Source organism: Sander vitreus, chromosome 17 (assembly GCF_031162955.1).
Source record: "Sander vitreus isolate 19-12246 chromosome 17, sanVit1, whole genome shotgun sequence".
Lineage (NCBI taxonomy): Eukaryota > Metazoa > Chordata > Actinopteri > Perciformes > Percidae > Sander > Sander vitreus.
In genome coordinates this window covers 15,190,322-15,208,939 of record NC_135871.1, presented here as the reverse complement: position 1 = coordinate 15,208,939, position 18,618 = coordinate 15,190,322, and the positions used below count along the sequence as shown (strand labels likewise).

Below are 18,618 nucleotides of genomic sequence, written 5' to 3'. Positions count from 1 at the left end.
AACGCCTTAAACAACTGTTGTCGAGAGAAGCTAAGAAGCTAGCCCAGTAAAACAGTTTGAGTGTTTACAAACTGTCCAGAAACAGATGTCGCTTTAAGAATAATGGACCGAGAACTGAACGAAGAGGAACTGCAGGATGTGTACGCATGGATAGACAAAATATCTCTATCCCGGCCCAAACGAAACATCACCAGAGACTTCAGCGACGGAGGTAACGTTAACCGTAGTTAACTTAGCTAGCTTTCGGCCTTGCTAGCAGGGAGGTGGTGACTAAACAAGCAGCAGAAGTAATATGACCTCGTATAAATGTGTCTCACGTAACTACTGTCTCCAGCTACAATAAGCTTGTTTGGCTGTTTACGTAGTTTATCAGCTCAAATGTCTGTCTGTTTATTTAATTACTTGAACTGACTCTACCTTTCTGATGAACCCTCTGTAGTGATGGCTGCAGAGGTCGTCAAATATTTCTTCCCAAAGTTTGTTGACCTGCACAACTATATTCCTGCAAACTCCACACAGCAGAAGCTCAGTAACTGGGATCTTCTCAACAGGCAAGACATAATAATAATAACCATTTATTTGTATGGCCATGTATGGATCTAATAAAGGTGGCTGCACTCATGTACTGGAGACTTCTAGCTTGTAAATGGGATAGGAGGGAATTGCATGAAGAGCAAACAGCCACTGCCCCTGAGCTGGAAAGATTTACATTTTCACAGTCTGACCTTGTCAATATGTCCACATCTCCCCAGAAGATTCTTACACAAACACACACTCAACAAAAAGTTAAAATGCCAATATATATCTCCTAATCCAAATGGCAGTGCTTTTTTGCTTTTCAATGATTTGGCTATAAACACTGAGGCAGAACTTTTGTTCAGCATACCAAGGGCCTCTGTATCTGATCGTCGTGAGAACCGATCCAGCACACATCCACTCATCCTCTCCCAGGCCAGTGATATGGCACATAGCCAACTACAGATTTATGGGTCTTCACTGTAAACACATTGGCCCCTATGGTGTTTATCATCACCATGCATCATCATCGGTTAAACCACTTTCAATCCGCTGTTCCTATTGTAACTACTTTTGATTTTCTTTTTTTTATTAGTTATTATTTGTATTAGAGACATCTGTTTTTTCTTCTTCTGTGGACAGGAAGGTGTTTTCCAAGCTGAACTTCCACGTGCCTGAAGAGACAGTGAAGAGGATTGTACTGAGCACTGCAGGAGTGATAGAGCCTGTACTGAATGCCCTCAGGGAGAAGATAGACAAGAAACTGGAGCACACTACAGAGAATATACTGGTGTGTACTGTATGTTTATGCTTGTGTGTGTGTGCGCTTAGAGACATACATACTATAAGTCCCTTTTGTTTGAATGCTAATTACAAAATAAATAATAACTGTGGTCCTTTCTTTGTAGCTATGGGAAAATAATCGCACTTTGAACACTTTTTTTTTTACTCAGGATTTGGAATACTATGACACCAGAAACCAGGAGAAACCTCATACAGGTAGAGTAATTGTTGTTATTGCATTTACACAAACCCTAACATACCTTCTTATTTCTTTACTCAAACTTTTTTTACTCAATCCACACAATTGTAGGAACTTTATCCTCTGACAGACATGTCTGTTGTCATATTCAACCTAAATTTCTGCAGAAATTACAACAAGATGTTTCTGCGGTTAAGTCAGTGAAATAAACCAGAACATAAATTGATGAATTAACAAGAATGTGATGATGACTGTGTTTTGGCCTTAGCCTTGTGCATGATATATCCTTATGTTAGTGCTATTTGTGGAGTGTATTAGCTGAAACAGTCAGTTTGAAACCTTTACTAAAGCTGCACAGTCCAACATTTTTTAACATCTTTTAGTACCGGGAAGGAAGTGGGTGTAATTTTAGACTATTTTTAATGTTGCTGTATTTACAGGTCAGCTGACAAACACAAAATCTGCATATTCAAGATAAACTGAGGTGGTTTTTTGGCATCTGAGAGGACTAGTGACTGCTATGAAGGCTGAGTCTGCCTCTAAAATCATATTATTTCTAAGATCTTCTCTATTTCTTGCCCTCTCTTTCCCGTCCTGATATTGTTAGCGTTTGAATCCTCTCAGTTATGGTAATGCTAATCTCTCCTACAGATAGCAGGGACCACACAGAGACACAAACATATCTACACTGAACAGCATCAGACAGGATTGATAAGGGAATGCCACAACCTTTAGGGAGTGAATTGTTGACGTGTCTTTCTTCCGTTTCCCACACCTCATCTGTTCCTGAAACAACCCTGCAAAGCTGACCTCAGGCCAGTGCCTCCTCCCTCTGCTCTTTCCTCTTCAATCTACACCCCATCCGCTATCAGACACACAGCTCAGGTCCTCATATCAGCTCCCAACATCACCAGAGGGCCTTTATCTCTAGCCTGAGCTCAGCACTGCAGGACTTAAAGGCATCCTAATTTTTTCTTTCTCCATCTTCTAATCTAACTTCCCTGTTTAGCCCTTTTTCTTATACGGTCATTTGCCTCCTATCCACCTCATTTTACACTAGTTGTGTCCATAAGGTTTATGGGATGAATCCCTTTAGGTTTCGAACAACAGCAGAGTTTTTAGTCATGTTGTGTTCACATTATAGTTGGAGAAATGTTATAGTTTTGCTTTGTTGTCTTCAGAAATTCGCCAGACCGAAGCAAAACTTGTGGCTCAACTGGCAGGAGAAGAGATGAAAAAAGATGAAAAGAGCAGAATAAAAAACGGGTAGGACCAAAATGTTGCTTTTAATGTGACTTAAATTTAATCAAAAGCAGAGTTTAGAATAATGATGGTGTATTCTGGTTTTTTTCACTGTATAGTAAACCGCAGCAGACAGCGCAGTTTTACTCAGACATGGACCCTACTTTACGACTAATCCTGCAGGAAAAAGAGCAAGCTGTCATGGCTCTGCAAGAGACTGTGGAGGTATACACACACACACACACACTCACCACTTGACTCATGGAAACACTCGGCTGACTGTAGAACATCTGCAAACAAAGTTTTCTACCGTTTTTATGCCCTCTAGGGGCTTTATCATACATGTGATATTGTTGCTCTGTGTGTGTGTGTGTGTGTGTGTGTGATACATTGGTCATAAGCTGTGTCAGCAGTGGTCAGTGAGTCAGGATATGCTCAGCGGAAATAACTTTTTTTTCTTCTCCGCCTTTAGCCACAACTGCATGTTAAGGAAGAATAGTGACACATATGTGCAACTTCTCCTGTTATTATTTAGAAGTTTTGATTAGTGAGATAATTCACAGTTTTAGAAATAATCCGTACCTAGTTTAACCACATCCTTTTGCATCTGCGTGTGTGTGTGTGTGTGTGTGTGTGTGTGTGTGTGTGTGTGTGCGTGTGTGTAGATCCTACAGATGAAAGTAAACAGGTTAGAGCATCTGGTTCACTTGAAGGACATGCGTATTGAAGATCTGATGCGGCATCTGGAGACCTACAAAGCAAAAAGCAATACACGCTGATACAAACATATACGCACAGATTTCTTTTTATAGTAGCTCTACATTATAACACTGTAACATAAATAAACTCTTACTTTATCAAGAACGTTTAGTCAAGGCAAAGGATCAGTTCATATATATATACATATATATATATATATATATATATATATATATATATATATATATACTGAGAATATTGTCCTCCCTGCTAAAATGCATCACACCTGAAATGCAACAGTGGGATTACAGATGTGTCTTGTTGAGTGAAATGTGCTTTTGCGATGGAAAGTTTGGTAATTGAATTCCCATTAACATTAGTTACACCATTCACAATAGAGAAATGTAAGTACAAGTAATATAGCCATTCCAGTGTGTCGCTCTTTCATAACATGAAACACAACAGTGAACATTTTTAAAAGGATTTATCTAATTTGACATTGAAATATTTTTTAATATCATGTCTTCTCTATAATATAAAAGTTTGCATAGTATGTCCTTGTGTTTAAATCTTATCTAATGAGATTTTACTGTAAATGTTTACTGTAATGAATTTGGGTTGTTTAATACAGATAGTCGCTTCTTTACGAGGAGTGAGTAGAATGTGATTTTTATGTGTTTATGTATCTACAGTCGTTAACCTGCTGTGCCTTAACACAGCCTATTTTACCTACTTCTGACCTCCAAGTGCTCAATAAATCAACCAACCTCTTTAATTTCCAAATTGTCTTTTTGAACATGAGCAGTGTAGCAAATCAGCAGAGTAGAGATCTAAGGCATTGAAATGAACCAAGCTAAATTATATTCAGTGTTAGGTTTATACGCTGTGACTGTCACTTGCTTTACGATCTAAAATTACATAATTCCTTTTTAATGCAACTCTTGTTCCTGTTGACTAAGTGTGAGGACTGGTCAGAGCTAGAACACAGTTAATAATGACTTCATTTTCCAGTTTCAAGTGTTTCAGAAGACATGCACGACCAAAGTGACAGATGTCCAAATATAGTAAACTAAAGCTGACACCGATGTTCTTTCTATTGAAATATAAAGTGTACTTCCTTTTTTGATATTTCACGTCATTCCAGTGAAATGGGGTTGGGCAGGTTGCTCCAAATTAGCCGGTCAGTGTTTGTCTGTCCCTGTGTTGGTGTAGAATAAGAAGAGACAGGAGACCTGCTGAGCAGCATTAGGAGCAGCTGATCTTCTCCAGCTATCTGCTGCTGCTGTGACCAAGTTCTGTCGAGTTAATCACCTTCACACCACCTAATCAATCACCATTATCAGGCTTACAGCAATAAAACATGGAGGTACAAATCTTACATTTTTTAGTGTCAAGCTAAGTGGCTAGTTGGCAAGTTAACCACTGGAATGCTAGCCAGTCAAGACATGGTTTAGCATTAGTCAGTCAGAACAACTTATTTCTGTTTTTTCTGTACTGGGCCATTTACTCTAACAGAACTACAAGTTCAGGTAGTTTATTCACAAGACATATTTGTACCATAGACTCCTGTCTTATAACCAACTGCAAACTAGTCCTCTTTTGTGGTGCAGTTTATACTCCAATATGTTAAATAAAAGTGGATAGTGACACACAGCTAATCAGCTACAACAGCTTGTTTAATTTTGGACTCTGGCTCTCAGTCCCCTCAAAGCTCAGCACTGTCAAGTAGTAGTACTCCTTGTGATGAGTAAACTGACATCACTGAGTGATCTGTAAAATTGATGGAGGGCTCCTTTAATGGCTGACGAATAATTCACAACAGGAGAATAAAGAACAAAGCACAAATAGGTTGATCAAAACATTTGCATATTTCATATTGACACATATGCAACACAGAATTAGGTTTTGAGCCTACATTTTACAGCTGACTCGAGGAATGACTGCAAAATCCATCCTGAGGGTCACCTCAAAAATGTAGAGGAGCATAAGTAAAAGACATTAGAAGGATAAGGAAAGTGCTTAGAAATAGCTAAGCTAATGCTCTTTGTATGAGGTTGTGTATTACACACACACACACAGGATAGGAATGTGAGAGAAAACTGCAGAACAGAGCAGCTACTGCTGATGGCACTGACTGCAGCTGATGAATCACATTCTGCTGTTTGGGGAGTAGATTTTGCAGCCTACACTCAGAATGAAGGACCACGCCCTTGTATCTCTGAGGGATGGATCTAGGGAGGAGTCAAGGCTAGAAGGATCATGCAGGATTTGATGATTAGGAACAAAAGGAAGGAAAGAGGAGCGCTGGCTCATGCAGGAAGCACCAACCCTGACCTTGACACCGCTTCCTGAGAGGGGAGGGCTTTAAACTGGCTGTGCACCCCTGACACCAAATCAGACCACCCATTAAAATGAGCCCAGACATCCACACAAAAAAACTCACTTGAATAAACAAGATGACACGTGAAGTTCATTCACACTCACAGACGGACTTTATGGCAGTATTTCTCACAAATTCTGACATCAGGGAAACCAGATCTGTGGTCAGACTATAACTAAACATCCTCCTTCAGAAAGCAAAGACTGATGGTTTGGCTGGGCCAGGATATGTAAGGACTAAAGTCATAAGAGGAAGCTATCCCTCATCTGGTCACCCAGGCAATGGTCACACTCACTCACACACACACACACACACACACACACACATTTTGAATGCTTCCTGGAAAGCCTTTGTTAACATCTGACTGGCCTTGCTGAGGGCAAGACTTAGTTAGTCTCTTGGGATGACCACTTTACAGACTTGGCAAACACATCTCTGTTTTTGTAATGTTTACAACACATTATGTAGGTTATAAATGAAGGAACTGTGATAGCGTATGTATATTCAGTAAATGTTTACTGAATCATCCTATCGCCTCAACCAACCAGATATCTAAATAAGTGACCAGTCAACACATGCACAGTGTATGAATTCTCACTTTTTTTCTAAATGACTGATTCTGTATGGGCTCAAATATGATTTTAAGTTTGAGAGGCAATGTTCAGAAATAATAATTTATCACCATTTGTAAACCTGTGAAACACTTCTAAACCAGAAATATAAGTTTGTGAATGTATAGAAAACATTTGTTGTCCCTACAGTCAAAACCAGGGCCAAAAACCAAAGTTGTAACTTCAGCATGTGTAGTTTAAGTGCCCCACAAAGTATGGGATCTTTAAGTTTCACCGTTTCTTCTTTAAATCTGTACTGATATTAACGTTTTTCCTGTCTTTGAGTAACCTTACAGTTGATTACGTTTGTGGACAAATTTTATTTGACATTCTCATTTTTTTTTTTTTTTAAACTACATTTCTTTTTTACACATTGACAAACTTGCCCTTTCTCATGCAGTATTTACATCGCTCTGCATTTCTCTAAACATACTGCACGCTTACTATCTTATTGACCCCTATTTGTGCCCATAAGTTGGTGCTTTTCGGTTTTGCTTTGTTAAACTGATCTTATTTGTCTTTCAACATCACCATTTGGTAGCAATCTGGCTCAGTGATTGAACCAGAGCATTTATAATTTAATGTGGCGTTAGCTCTCCTCCTGTTGGCATCCAAGTGTACTACACAATGTCCACACAAAGCAGCACAGTTGGAGAAGAGAGGTACCAAAATAGGTTTTATTTTACATAAGAACATTGTCAAAACTTGAAAACATTTTTGCATATAAACCTTTTAAAACAAGGAGACGATGTTAGATTTCACAGATTGTACAAAATAGACAAAAAAATCATTTTCATGAGTGATTCATACCCCTCTTTTGCATCTTTATTTAAACCCACCACCCAAGCAAATGCAGAGTGCAGCCTTGAACTGCCATTCATAGGTCAAGTAAACATCACGACATCTTCCAAACACTAATAGTGTCCACTGCTAGTTCTGTCTTTCTCAGCTAGAGTCGTTGATGAGGCCATACTGTTCAGTCTGTACATCCAAGCTCTTAAGAAGTCTCACAGTTAAGTTCAAATGGAGCTTTTTAGTTAATGAGAATCACTGAATCTTTAAGTCTGGGGTAACCCATTAATTAAGGCTTGCATTTTGAATAGTGGAAGTAGTATGTAGTAGAGCTGAGCAAAATCCAAAAGCTTAAACACATAATAAAAACTAGCACCAACTTGCATCTTATTTAAACCCAAGCTCTATTAACATTCATCTTTTATTATTAGAGCAAAACTTGTTGTGTAGTACTGGAACTCATATCGTCACATAAAACTGATCAAAGACTAAACATATTCTCACTTAAGTAAGTTAATACTGTAATTAGGAGCTGTGTGTTGCCATTACAATTAGCTTGTTTAGCAAAGATTGAAAAACTTTGCAGTCCATCAATTCTTGAATTACAGAAACATGTAAACATTGACCGTGGAAAGAAGCTTTTGTTTATAATATTTCTACTTTGACAGACCAACATGCTCATTATATTCAATGTCACAGACACCCACTGTAAATAGGTCGTGCAATAAAATAGTGACAGTGCACTAAGAATGTCACCTTAAATATTTAGTTTGAGTCCAGTGAAAAGGAAACCATAGCTTTGCTTATCCTCAAATCAAATGTTCTTGTTTCACTGTTCCAACTTGTCTAACCAAATTCAATCAACAGATTTGAACTTTTTTTCTTACTTGCAAAATTGCCAATGATAACTTTAAAGGGTTTAAGCTCTGTCCAACATTGAGCAGCTGTTTTATTAAAATAAAAGTCAATTTCCTGAGAATTTACATCTGAATAAGCTGTATAACAACAGAATTGGCAGACATCGCAGGCACTAATTATTGGAATCAAGCCACTAAACATTTCAACATGCATGGCCCTGATAATCCAATCCAGATCAAAGAAATAAAGATGTACAAATCACGACTTCCTCCTGTGGCACTATCATAACTGCCTTATTGTTACACTCCCATATTAATTAACTTTTTGTTATTAATGAATTTGTTAGCTTTTAGAAAAAGGAAATCTGATTTTCTATTGGCAGCACTAAAGCCTTTTTCCTCACAGTAAATGCCACAGCAGCTCTAATGCAGCATCTCAAGTCTCCCTGAGGTAGCTGCACTCTCAACCACAACTAACAGCAAACTACCACCAAGGTTACAAAAAATAATCTACATTACTACCAATCTGACACCACTGTATATTAACTATAGAAACTGGGAACACCCGATGACTACCCTCCCACATCAAAGATTTGAGTATCTGTAGGATTGTATCTAACTATGCAAACTTTTACAAAGTCAGGCCACTTTTTTCTAGAACGCTAATGTTTAAAAAAGTCTTTCACATATCACTTTTCATCCACAAGCAGCATTTGATATGAGGTGTGATCAAACAGTCCTCACACTGACTCGTGTTGAGAGAGCAGAGCCAACTAGTGATTTAGTGTAAGAGAAGATGGCACCGATGACCTACCCACATTACACACTTACACAAACCCTAACCACTTTTAATTAATTAGTGTCACCTGTTAGATTCCAGTTCAGCGCAACCAGAAATTAATTCTCAAAAATCATTTATCACAAATCACTCCTCTGGCATACAAAAAACAAAATGAATGCAGATCCAACAGCAAAGTTAAACACTGCACTGATTGCAAGCACACATAAATTAGGGCGACTTCTTGCTGTCGCTTTCCCAGGCATAAGCATTTATTATGCTTTTCATTTTTAACTATGGCATCATTCTCATTCCTAAAACTAGTCCTCCCCTCCTACCCACCCCAAAAAAAAAGAGTGGAAGTCACGAAAAATTCCCTTTTGTTTTGCCTTTCCTAGCTCTCACTTTTGCTTGTCTTTACATTTTCCCACTTGTTCTTTGCCATTTAGATTTAAGACTAAAATACGTTATTAACCAAACTAGCTGCAAAGCTATCCCACCCACCATCTTCAGTTCAGTGCTCTCCATCTCACAGACAAGACAAGTCCTCATCAGGTTCTCCTGTCCTATGCAGAGACAAAGCTTTGGACTCACTCTGGCTTCAGTTGTTGAGCATTGGGAAGATTAGGGGAGCGCACAGATTTAGGGGGGTTGTTGGTTCCCTCTACAAACATGTTAGGGATGTCCTGGCCAAAGTAGATCTTACTGTTAGCTGATATGGCCTGGTACTTCATCAGCTCCAGGTACTCTGGGGTTAACTTCACCTGTAAAAATTTAGAAAAAAGACAACAGTATGTGAGGATTAGCTTAGGGCTGGGTCATTATCACTGTTCATGACAATACTTGTATGAATCTGACCTGACAATGTACAGCATGGCTAAAATTTAATACAACATTGCTGCTGGCTCGACTGTGGAGGATTTGGTTCCAAAAAAGAAGTGAATGCAGTAGTGTGGAGGTGGTTGACAATATCAATGTTCAGAGAGAAGAACTGAGGCGCTAAAGCACACAACAGCAGCCATATACTCCGACATAGTATCTACACTGACCATAAAACGCTGTACATTTCAGGAAAAGGCATCAGGTTCTGTTCTGCTCTGAGGCCATACGGTTTCAGCATAGACCGTTTTTTTTTTTTTTTTTTAAACAAACTTTATTGACAGTTGACGGCTGTAATTCTGCACCAAGGCTGAATTTCGGGGAAGAGACTTATTACAGTATTAGGGGACCACTAAGGCCTATATAAAAGCGTCCAAAAAGCAGCATGTCATAGGACCTTTAACGTTTGATATTGATCAGCCGGACTCAGCTGACTAACACCATTACAGTAGAGCCATTTCCATAAACAACTCTGATTTGAGAATTACTTTAGAGCAGCTCTGCCTCTACCACCACAGACAGAATACATGTGCTGGCTGTATAAATCTGATCACACCTGCTGAAATGTTGTTATTGCTATTATACTGTAAAAATAATTATATTGCAGTGATCACAAAGATACCTCCCAATATTCTAACATTGTTTTAAGGCCATACAATTTTGTGTTTATGTATTAAATTATGTCAACAGCATTTTTTTTGTTTACCTTGTTTGCTTCGGCAATCTTGGCAGCAGTGTAATATTCTGCATCAGCCTTAGCCCTCTCCTTTGCCAGGAAGGCAGAATCTGAAACAAAAGGGGCCGTGTTGAATGAGGCAGACACATGACAGACCAGTTCACCAGTCGCCAACCACATACAGAAACACACAAATCCATTGCACAGAAGAGAACTGAAAGCAGTGAGGCTAACCCTCTATTTCAGAGATCCTCTTCTCCGTCTCTTTCTCCATCACCAACTGTTGGAAGTGGATCTCTGCTACCTGGGCCACTTTCTGAGCCTCTATGGGACAGAAAAAACACGTGAGCTGTAACAGCTGTACATAAGGTTGAGGGTTACACATGAGTGATAGTAGGGTTACACATGAGTGACTGAAAGGGGAAAGCAGCTAAAATTATAAATGACCATCATGCAAATAAAAACCTATCTGGCTTATTTACAGTAAAACACCATCACATTTACCAATAATGGCCCTCTTCCTTTCAGTCTCTGCTTCCTTTTCCACCACCCTCTGAGTCTGAGCCGTGACTAACAGACGAGTCTTCTCTGCTTCCCTGCATATACAACACATATACACACAAAAAAAACGTTCTTGTAAATATTTTCCTTTCTGTGTGGTCTTACATGAACTGAGTGGTCGGGTAACAGAATTTGAACCATGCACTAAGACTGCGCTAGTAAGTACAGATTTACAAACTCACATGAGTTCAAAGTTCCTCCTGATAGATTCAGGGATCTTTGGCTTGGTAACACGGACTGCCTTCAGCAGGATATTGAAAGTGCAGAGAGAAAAAAATGAGAAAAACAATGTACACTTCGCTCGCAATCAATCTGCCAAAAATGTTTTACAGAGAGCTGGTTATCAAGCTAGTCAGGGTTTTCAAGTTATAATTGGTCTACTGGTAGCTGTTCAGAATTTGAGTGAAGAGTGAAACATGTTTTAATTTGACCTAAAGCTCAAGCTAGATTAATAGGCTAGTTAGCACAGGAGGTTAATGGCAGTAGGTAGGTTTTGAATTATAGTTTAGCGTCAGATTTTAACATTTGATAACACCACAACAATACTGGACTGATCGTACAGAAAATCATATTGTGCTTTAGCTATATTCTTTGCAGTAACCATGTTCCTATTCTTTCATTTACTTTGCAAAAGTGGGCTACACACATTATACAGTATAACTGGAGTTAGAGCCATGTAACTTATATTCCGCATTGTCTCATTAGGAGACTACTGCAAATACGATATGCAATCCCTGTTTACGTTCTTTCATTCACTGTGAAGGGCGACTGCACAGAGCAGAAGGTTTGCAGTGTAAATAGCTAGATGTGTGATAAGGACAAGCAAGCCAGATTTTTCAGCCTCCACTGTGACATGAATTATTATGCCCCTTAAGTTATACGTGCATGTGTTCAAATACCTGTATTGTAAGTCCAGGTGCCATAACATTAAGATCTTTCTGCAAAGCAGTCTTCATGTTCTCATCTATAATGTCTGCAAGACATAAAAACCAGCAGCTGTTTGAATACGCAACATGCCCTGTTTCACATTTTAGGAATTTCAAGAATGACACAGGACAAGTTGCATTCAATACTTTTTTACAAAAGCATACTCACCAAACAAGTCAATGTAGACCTCCTGTAGTGTGTGTACACTGCAAAACTGGTTGAGTTCATGGTGAATCTTGTTGAAAATGAGAGTTTTGTCATAATCCGCCGTGTAGTTCCTCACAGTGTCCACCACTGCAAAGAAATGAACAAAGACAACAGTTGTAATGCCAAGCAGCTGGCAGGGTTAATGTGTCAACATTAACCCTTTTGCAAAGAAGGAAATTAGAACATGTTGTACCTGCTGAAGGGACCAGCATGTTAACAACTTCTATTCTGTCAAAATAGATCATCACACCACCACTATGAAGAAAAGAAAAATCTGTTAAATACATAACCATTTTCATGGATGGAACACTGTAACAACTACATCAATGAACTCAGTCTTACCTTGTTCCACAGGGCACATTCTTGATCTCATCAGTTTGGAGAGTAGTCTGAAACACAAAAATTCAATTACAATCATAGGATAATGATGAAGATTAGTTTCCTACACAGGCCCTTTTATGAACATGAATCTGGATTTAACATGTGACATGAATATTTTTCAAAGTTGTATGTTTCTATTTTATGATATGGGGGTGGGGGGGGGGGGTAAGTAGCTTAAGTTAAGATTATTTAATTCAACTTTACTGTTGATGTTCAATCTCATATATAGGTTGTGGCTACTACAAGTTTAAAATAATAATGTGCCTTTTATAATTCCGTAATTTTGCCTTACATGCAAACAAACGGTAATAATGTATTTAATAGGAATTTCAACAGAGCAGTTACTGTTGTGATGGTCCTAGCCCATGATAATCCAAATAAATGAACTAGTCACATCCTTGATATTATTTTATTACTATTATATGTACTATATACTATTATATTATACTATGTATGCTCAAATAACATAAAAGGTTGGTCAAAAATATCTCTGTAGCATAAGCTGTAAAAACATAAATATACAGTATATATTCTTTTTATTTAATTATATTTAGTTTTTCACAACAAATGTTATATCTTTGTTAGAATAAACGGTTTTCTTAATTATTCATTGTAATAGAAAACATGTCTATTCTTAAAACAAAACCCAACTAATGGTGCATAAACATGCCACTGCAGCCATGGTTGAATGGCAACTGTTTGCATGCTGCAACGGATTTATTTATAGAAGACCCAATTCTGGTTTTCATGTATCAGCACCTGCTGGTTGACTCTAACACTGCGCTGGCCTCTGCTAACAGGCCAAGTTTCAGGGCTGAAGGTAGGTTTACCTGCACTGATCTGTAGGTGGTAATGAAAGGCAGCATGATGTGATATCCAGGACCGTTGGGAGAAGTCAGCAATGCCCCACCCCTGAAAAAAATACAAACTAATTATTTGGTCTGACTTCTTAACATCAGATTACCTACTGATTATATTAACATAGTGTGGACAACAAATAAACAAAATAAATAAAGGGTGGACAAAAGAAAAGGACTGAAAGGTGTTCATTCAGGTTTTAACAGTATTTATGAGGGTATGGTTGCGTTTTTGTTAAATACTGTTGCATTATATTACAGGTTGTTCCTGTTATTTTTTAATAAACACTGCCAACAATTAGGGTTTCATATATGTCCCATATGTTATAATGTAGTTGTAAAGTTCTATTCAATTAAATTTCTCCTAAGGTCTAACTTCCCTGCAGGGACTAGTAAAATGTTATCTTAAGATAAGATTCCTGTGCTACAGCAGCTCAAAAGAAAAAAATAAATAAAGTGCACACATCAGAATAACACAAATACACATTAAATAGACATAGGAGAAAAAATATACAGAAAGCATTGTAAGAAATAGAAACAAATAGAATTAGTTATAATAATAGTAATAATACAAACATATTTACATAATAAACATTATATAAATAGACAGTATATATATACACACACAGATATACAGATGAGTAAGGTGCGGATGAATAGAAATGACATGTTGCACAGTTGGAGGTGACACAGAGTAATAAATAAATAAATATGCATAGTGCAGAATATTGTCCAGTGATGGCTCATATTGCAGAAACAGCTAGCAGTGCTACATTATGATGTTGCATTAAAGAGTCTGATGCCAGCCTGACTGACATCCTCCTCTCCCCCACCTCCTCTATGGTGTCCAGAGGGCAGACCAGAACAGAGCTAGCCCTTTTTACCAGTCTGTTGAGCCTTAATCACTGTTACATTTGACTGATTTGTACAAACACAGACACTTGTTAAGACCATGCTCAAATCTGGACTGGAAAATTCTAAGCTAACAAGTTGTTGGCGATGGCCTCTCTTTTTGCTGTCTTTGGTCGGACAGGTATGGAATATGCACGCCTCAGAATCCCAGATAATATTGCCATATCCAGGCAAAATGTGGATGTATCATTATCAGGAAATAGACCTCTTTCATATAACAATATGCCATCCACTTTCCAAGTATATTTGTTATTTCTGTCATGCACAGATATTAAGGTCAGTGTTCTGATACCTGTAGTACACAGCAAGGTGTCCTTCTTCTACCTTGTGAATGGAGGAGTGCAACATGATGGCCATCACTCCTGCTATTGCTCCAAATACTGCCCCTATGTGCGGCATCGTCATCCTCGCTAGTACTCACCTACGGGCAGAGAAAGAAGCATAAACATACTGACATATTTATACTACATTATGTACTCAGGGCACCATTACACCTCAGTGTCTTTTCTTTACTATAATTGTCAGCAGCAGTGCATCAGTCATTTAACAGTGTTAGGTAAACCTATCTAAAACTAATGCAGTCTCACACAACAGCCCTGTGATAAATCCTACCTTCATGAATGTTTTAATGTCCAGCTTAGATTAAACTGTTTTAAAGAGATATTTATCAACTTTATGGTCAAAACGTTATGGTCTTGGAGACTGTAGTTTGTGAAGCTGTTGAATTGCACTGCATTATACTGAGAGGTGATCCTAACATTTAGTCTAACGTTACCCTTAAATGGAGTGGACCAAAATTCATAAAATATTATACCCCTCTAAGTAATCCAAAAGCTATAAAAGGGGGAGGAAATTTATTTGCACAGATCTTTAAAAATAAGTTATCTTAAAAAAATATCTCAAAATACTGAGAAAATCACTCAAAATAATGATTTAGTATATTTAGATAACGCTTCTCATTATTTTTGAGATACTAACTCATTATTTACTAGCTAGCTATGTCATTATAATGAGAAGGTGTCGCATTATTTTGAGATTCTAGCTAATTCTATAATGAGAACGTTTCTCAATTTAATGACTTGCAGGATTATTTTTTCATCGCATTGGCGGTAATGTGCTTCAAAACCTTATGGTTAGCTAGCTGCCTCAATTAGAAAGTGCACTTCACAAGTAGGAAGCAAACAGCTAACGCTAACATACACAGCTAGCTAGCTTGCAGAATTAATTGATAGGAAACTAGCGATAAATTCTCTGAAAACACATACAGCAACGCGTTTGCACCACAGATGTCTCTTCAATATAACGATCACAGCGAACTTCTGAATATAATGAATACATCAATAGCAAAGGCTGATAGACCATTCCCCTGATAACGTTAACCTAGCTAGCTAGCTCTCATTACTGGGTGGGTTAGAAAGTCAGCTAACGTAACTCCGTCAGTTTATTGTAGCTTAACATTAGGGCTGCTAGCGTAGGCTAAAGCAAACGAGTTTACTCACCTGTCACAAAGCTGAAATAAAAATATTAATATGTACGCGTTAAAACAAATATGATATATGATAAATAAAATGAACGTTACCACTGCGATCGAACAGTAGCTATCCCTTTCTGGTCTTATCATTCAACGTCCAATCCCCCTCACTCCGCTACCCACAACTTCCTTCTTCTTCTATGGGTTTAAACGGCAGCTAGCATCCTTAATGTTGCACTACTGCCGTCTTCTGGAGTTAGTTAATACGGAGCCCCTAAGGTACATGAGCGGAAAAAAAAATCTCAAGTTTAGTTTCATGTGCGCACATGAAAGTTTCACTAAACTTTAGATTTTTGTTTCGCTCATGTCCCCTTAGGGACTCCGTAAGTTAACGCCTAGAGTGTCATGTATGTAATAGATTTTAGGAAGCTGCCTTGTCCACTTTTACTTTTACCAAACAGTATGTTCCTTACACCTGGCTCCTGTCATTCCGTCTAAATCCTTATGTCTAAATAAATTAGTAACATTAAAAATGACTTCTAAAACTAGACTAAAAAGGAAGGCAGACTGCCACGTGCAGCGCCTCATTTGGATGTGCCTGACGCTTTGGAGCTTAACTTCCCTACGTTTCTCCTACAAATGGGCCTTGAGCTTGTTTGGAGGTTCTAGCAGGGAGCACAGCTACTGGTACACCGAAGGATGGACGTCCGCCGGGGGAACCATCGTCCTCTTCCACCGAGCGCGGGGCTTCGGGAGGGACACACATGGAGCGGTGAGGGAGGAAGGGGACACCCGCCTAGCCAGCCAGATCAGCCGAATAAACCCTAGCGATCAATGGGGTGACAGATGTCGCAGCCAGATCGCCCTCACATCCAAACAGGGATAAGAAGGCAACGCTTATATATAGCACTGAATAGAAGTACCAATTACTATCACGGTGTCGGACTTAAAACGGTCACCCGCTATGTATATAGTTCGTCTCTTATGACAATAAAGCGTAAACGACGTTAACGTTTTTGTCAGTACGGCGAATAAGTCGATTCTTCTTTAAATGCGACCAGTTTGTCTTTTTCCCATGATGTTTAGCGACAATATGGTAATTAGCCATATTTCTATTGGCCAGAACCAACCAATCAATGCCTTCAGATGTTTCAGCAGGTCTTCCACCATTTACACGCTCTACACCAGTCGGTATTGTATATGGGTGTTAGTGTAATATGTATGAATGCATGTATATTAATGGGCTCACCCATTTGGCAATCAGGCCCACCAAATTAAAAGGCTCATTCTTGCTGCTTGTTTATTATATGATGACGATGGTAGGTCAGATTTTTTGAGTGGCATCGCATTTAACATATGCCAGATTGCGAACAGTCCCTCCTCCTTCACTCTGTGTACAGATCGCAACCGCTCATGGCGTAACAAAGCAGGTTGTGTTGACTTCGGGTCACATTGACCCGTTTTTAATTTTTGTTTTATATCAGAAAAAATGGACGTAGCGCTGAAAATGTGTAGAAGAAAAATTTTACAATTTAAAACGTTGGAAAAAGCAAAAACAAACTGTGAAAAAAAGGTGTCAAAAACGTAAAAAAAAAAAAGTGTTTTAAAGTGTTAAAATAAGTGTTTTTTTTTCAAGGTTGACAGGAAGACAACACAAGGGTTAAGAGAAGCTGTGAGGAGCAGGAGGAAGATAATTCAGCTTAAATTCATTAAATTCATTTTCAACCCAGACACATAGGATACGCCAATTTCTCCTCAACACGTGCCTAGTGGTAACGACTAGACTGTATATAAAATAGATAAATAGAAATAGAGAGATGGGTGCGCAACGATCAGCTGTTTCTCCTCGAAAGGATAGTCAACTAGACAAAATGAAAATAAACACAATAAAATGTTACAAAATATTGAATGACACATGTTAAGATGAGGTTAAGTTACTGGTATAGGAACTGAAGTTAAGTGGACATACTGTTGATTATCTAAAATATATTAACCTACCACTACTCATACAAATACTGCTCAAACACACCATATTTAGTTATGCTTTTGCAGAATTTATGTGTGAAATGAAAAGGGAGTTCAATGTAATGAGTAAATGCAACCATAAGATATATACAGTAAAGGGAAGTAAAACCAACATTTTCTCCTGAAATTGAGTGAAATAAAAAGGCCACTTATTTAAGTGTCTGGTATTCATTTCAAATAGTAAACTGTTGATGCACTACTTAGTAATATATTTACTGAAATGTAAAATGTTTGCCTTGTTTGCCCAGAAAATGGTACAAAAACCATACCTTAAGCTATAATGTGGGCTTAATGATGGAGGTCAGTATGACTAAAACAATAGGTGGAGATGCAGCATTGCTTTGCACACTGTTAATTTTGCATCGTTTAAATACATCTTCCACATGTATTTCCTCCTTTAATGAATAAAAAAATATTAAAGATAATATTCTGTTGAAACTACAGTGAGATGTCTAGACTAAATGCACTGCCTTTAAGTATGCCTGTTACTTGATTTTTGTCATTTTCATATTATTTTATGCATGGTGTTACTCTCGTTTGCCTCCTTGCTGTTTAGATTTCAGCAGCTCCCAAAATAATTTTGAACCCAGGGTCTTATAAACAAGCAATTTTCTGCATGTGTCTGGTCCACTGTGTGTATGTAAATAACCAGATACGTATTATATTCAACAGTTTTTTTTTGTAATCAAAGTTTTTATTGTTTTTCCATATGAGAAACACACCACATTTAACAACATGTAACAGCACTAAACACACACTATACAGCAATCTGGGCAAGAGAGACAGAAAAACAACGACAAAAATGTACAATTAAAACACATACACATAAATAATAAGTAAAAAAGGTGTTGGCAGAGATCGAATT

General features: G+C 38.1%; 2 protein-coding genes across 3 annotated transcripts; one reads left to right on the top strand and one right to left on the bottom strand.

Moving 5' to 3' along the window:
- Positions 1–31: 31 nt before the first annotated feature.
- Positions 32–4,196, top strand: spef1 (sperm flagellar 1). The gene is made up of 7 exons (XM_078273269.1): positions 32–211; positions 440–551; positions 1,159–1,306; positions 1,470–1,515; positions 2,680–2,764; positions 2,860–2,965; positions 3,406–4,196. The coding sequence occupies exons 1-7, from the start codon at positions 103–105 to the stop codon at positions 3,517–3,519; spliced, it is 720 nt and encodes a 239-aa protein (XP_078129395.1). The 5' UTR covers positions 32–102; the 3' UTR covers positions 3,520–4,196.
- Positions 4,197–7,093: 2,897 nt separating this feature from the next.
- erlin1 (ER lipid raft associated 1) lies at positions 7,094–16,066 on the bottom strand. Of its 2 annotated transcripts, none has more exons than XM_078272900.1 (12): positions 15,837–16,066; positions 14,550–14,678; positions 13,319–13,400; positions 12,450–12,496; positions 12,301–12,362; positions 12,069–12,194; positions 11,873–11,946; positions 11,156–11,214; positions 10,917–11,008; positions 10,647–10,736; positions 10,443–10,522; positions 7,094–9,621 (listed from the first exon to the last, which is right to left on the bottom strand). In XM_078272900.1, the coding sequence occupies exons 2-12, from the start codon at positions 14,660–14,662 to the stop codon at positions 9,448–9,450; spliced, it is 999 nt and encodes a 332-aa protein (XP_078129026.1). In that variant the 5' UTR covers positions 14,663–14,678; positions 15,837–16,066; the 3' UTR covers positions 7,094–9,447. The 2 variants fall into 2 exon arrangements, with proteins under 2 accessions (XP_078129026.1, XP_078129027.1); XM_078272901.1 differs by having other exon boundaries at positions 15,757–15,842.
- Positions 16,067–18,618: the final 2,552 nt, after the last annotated feature.

Excerpts from the sequence above, each read along its gene's own strand:
- spef1 (XM_078273269.1), top strand. The coding sequence starts at position 103 with ATGGACCGAGAACTGAACGAAGAGGAACTGCAGGATGTGTACGCATGG. Across the intron at positions 1,307-1,469 it reads ACACTACAGAGAATATACTG|GATTTGGAATACTATGACAC; the intron begins GTGTGTACTGTA and ends TTTTTTACTCAG. Across the intron at positions 2,765-2,859 it reads AAGAGCAGAATAAAAAACGG|TAAACCGCAGCAGACAGCGC; the intron begins GTAGGACCAAAA and ends TTCACTGTATAG.
- erlin1 (XM_078272900.1), bottom strand. The coding sequence starts at position 14,662 with ATGACGATGCCGCACATAGGGGCAGTATTTGGAGCAATAGCAGGAGTG. Across the intron at positions 13,401-14,549 it reads CACCTTGCTGTGTACTACAG|GGGTGGGGCATTGCTGACTT; the intron begins GTATCAGAACAC and ends TATTTTTTTCAG. Across the intron at positions 9,622-10,442 it reads AGATTGCCGAAGCAAACAAG|GTGAAGTTAACCCCAGAGTA; the intron begins GTAAACAAAAAA and ends AAATTTTTACAG.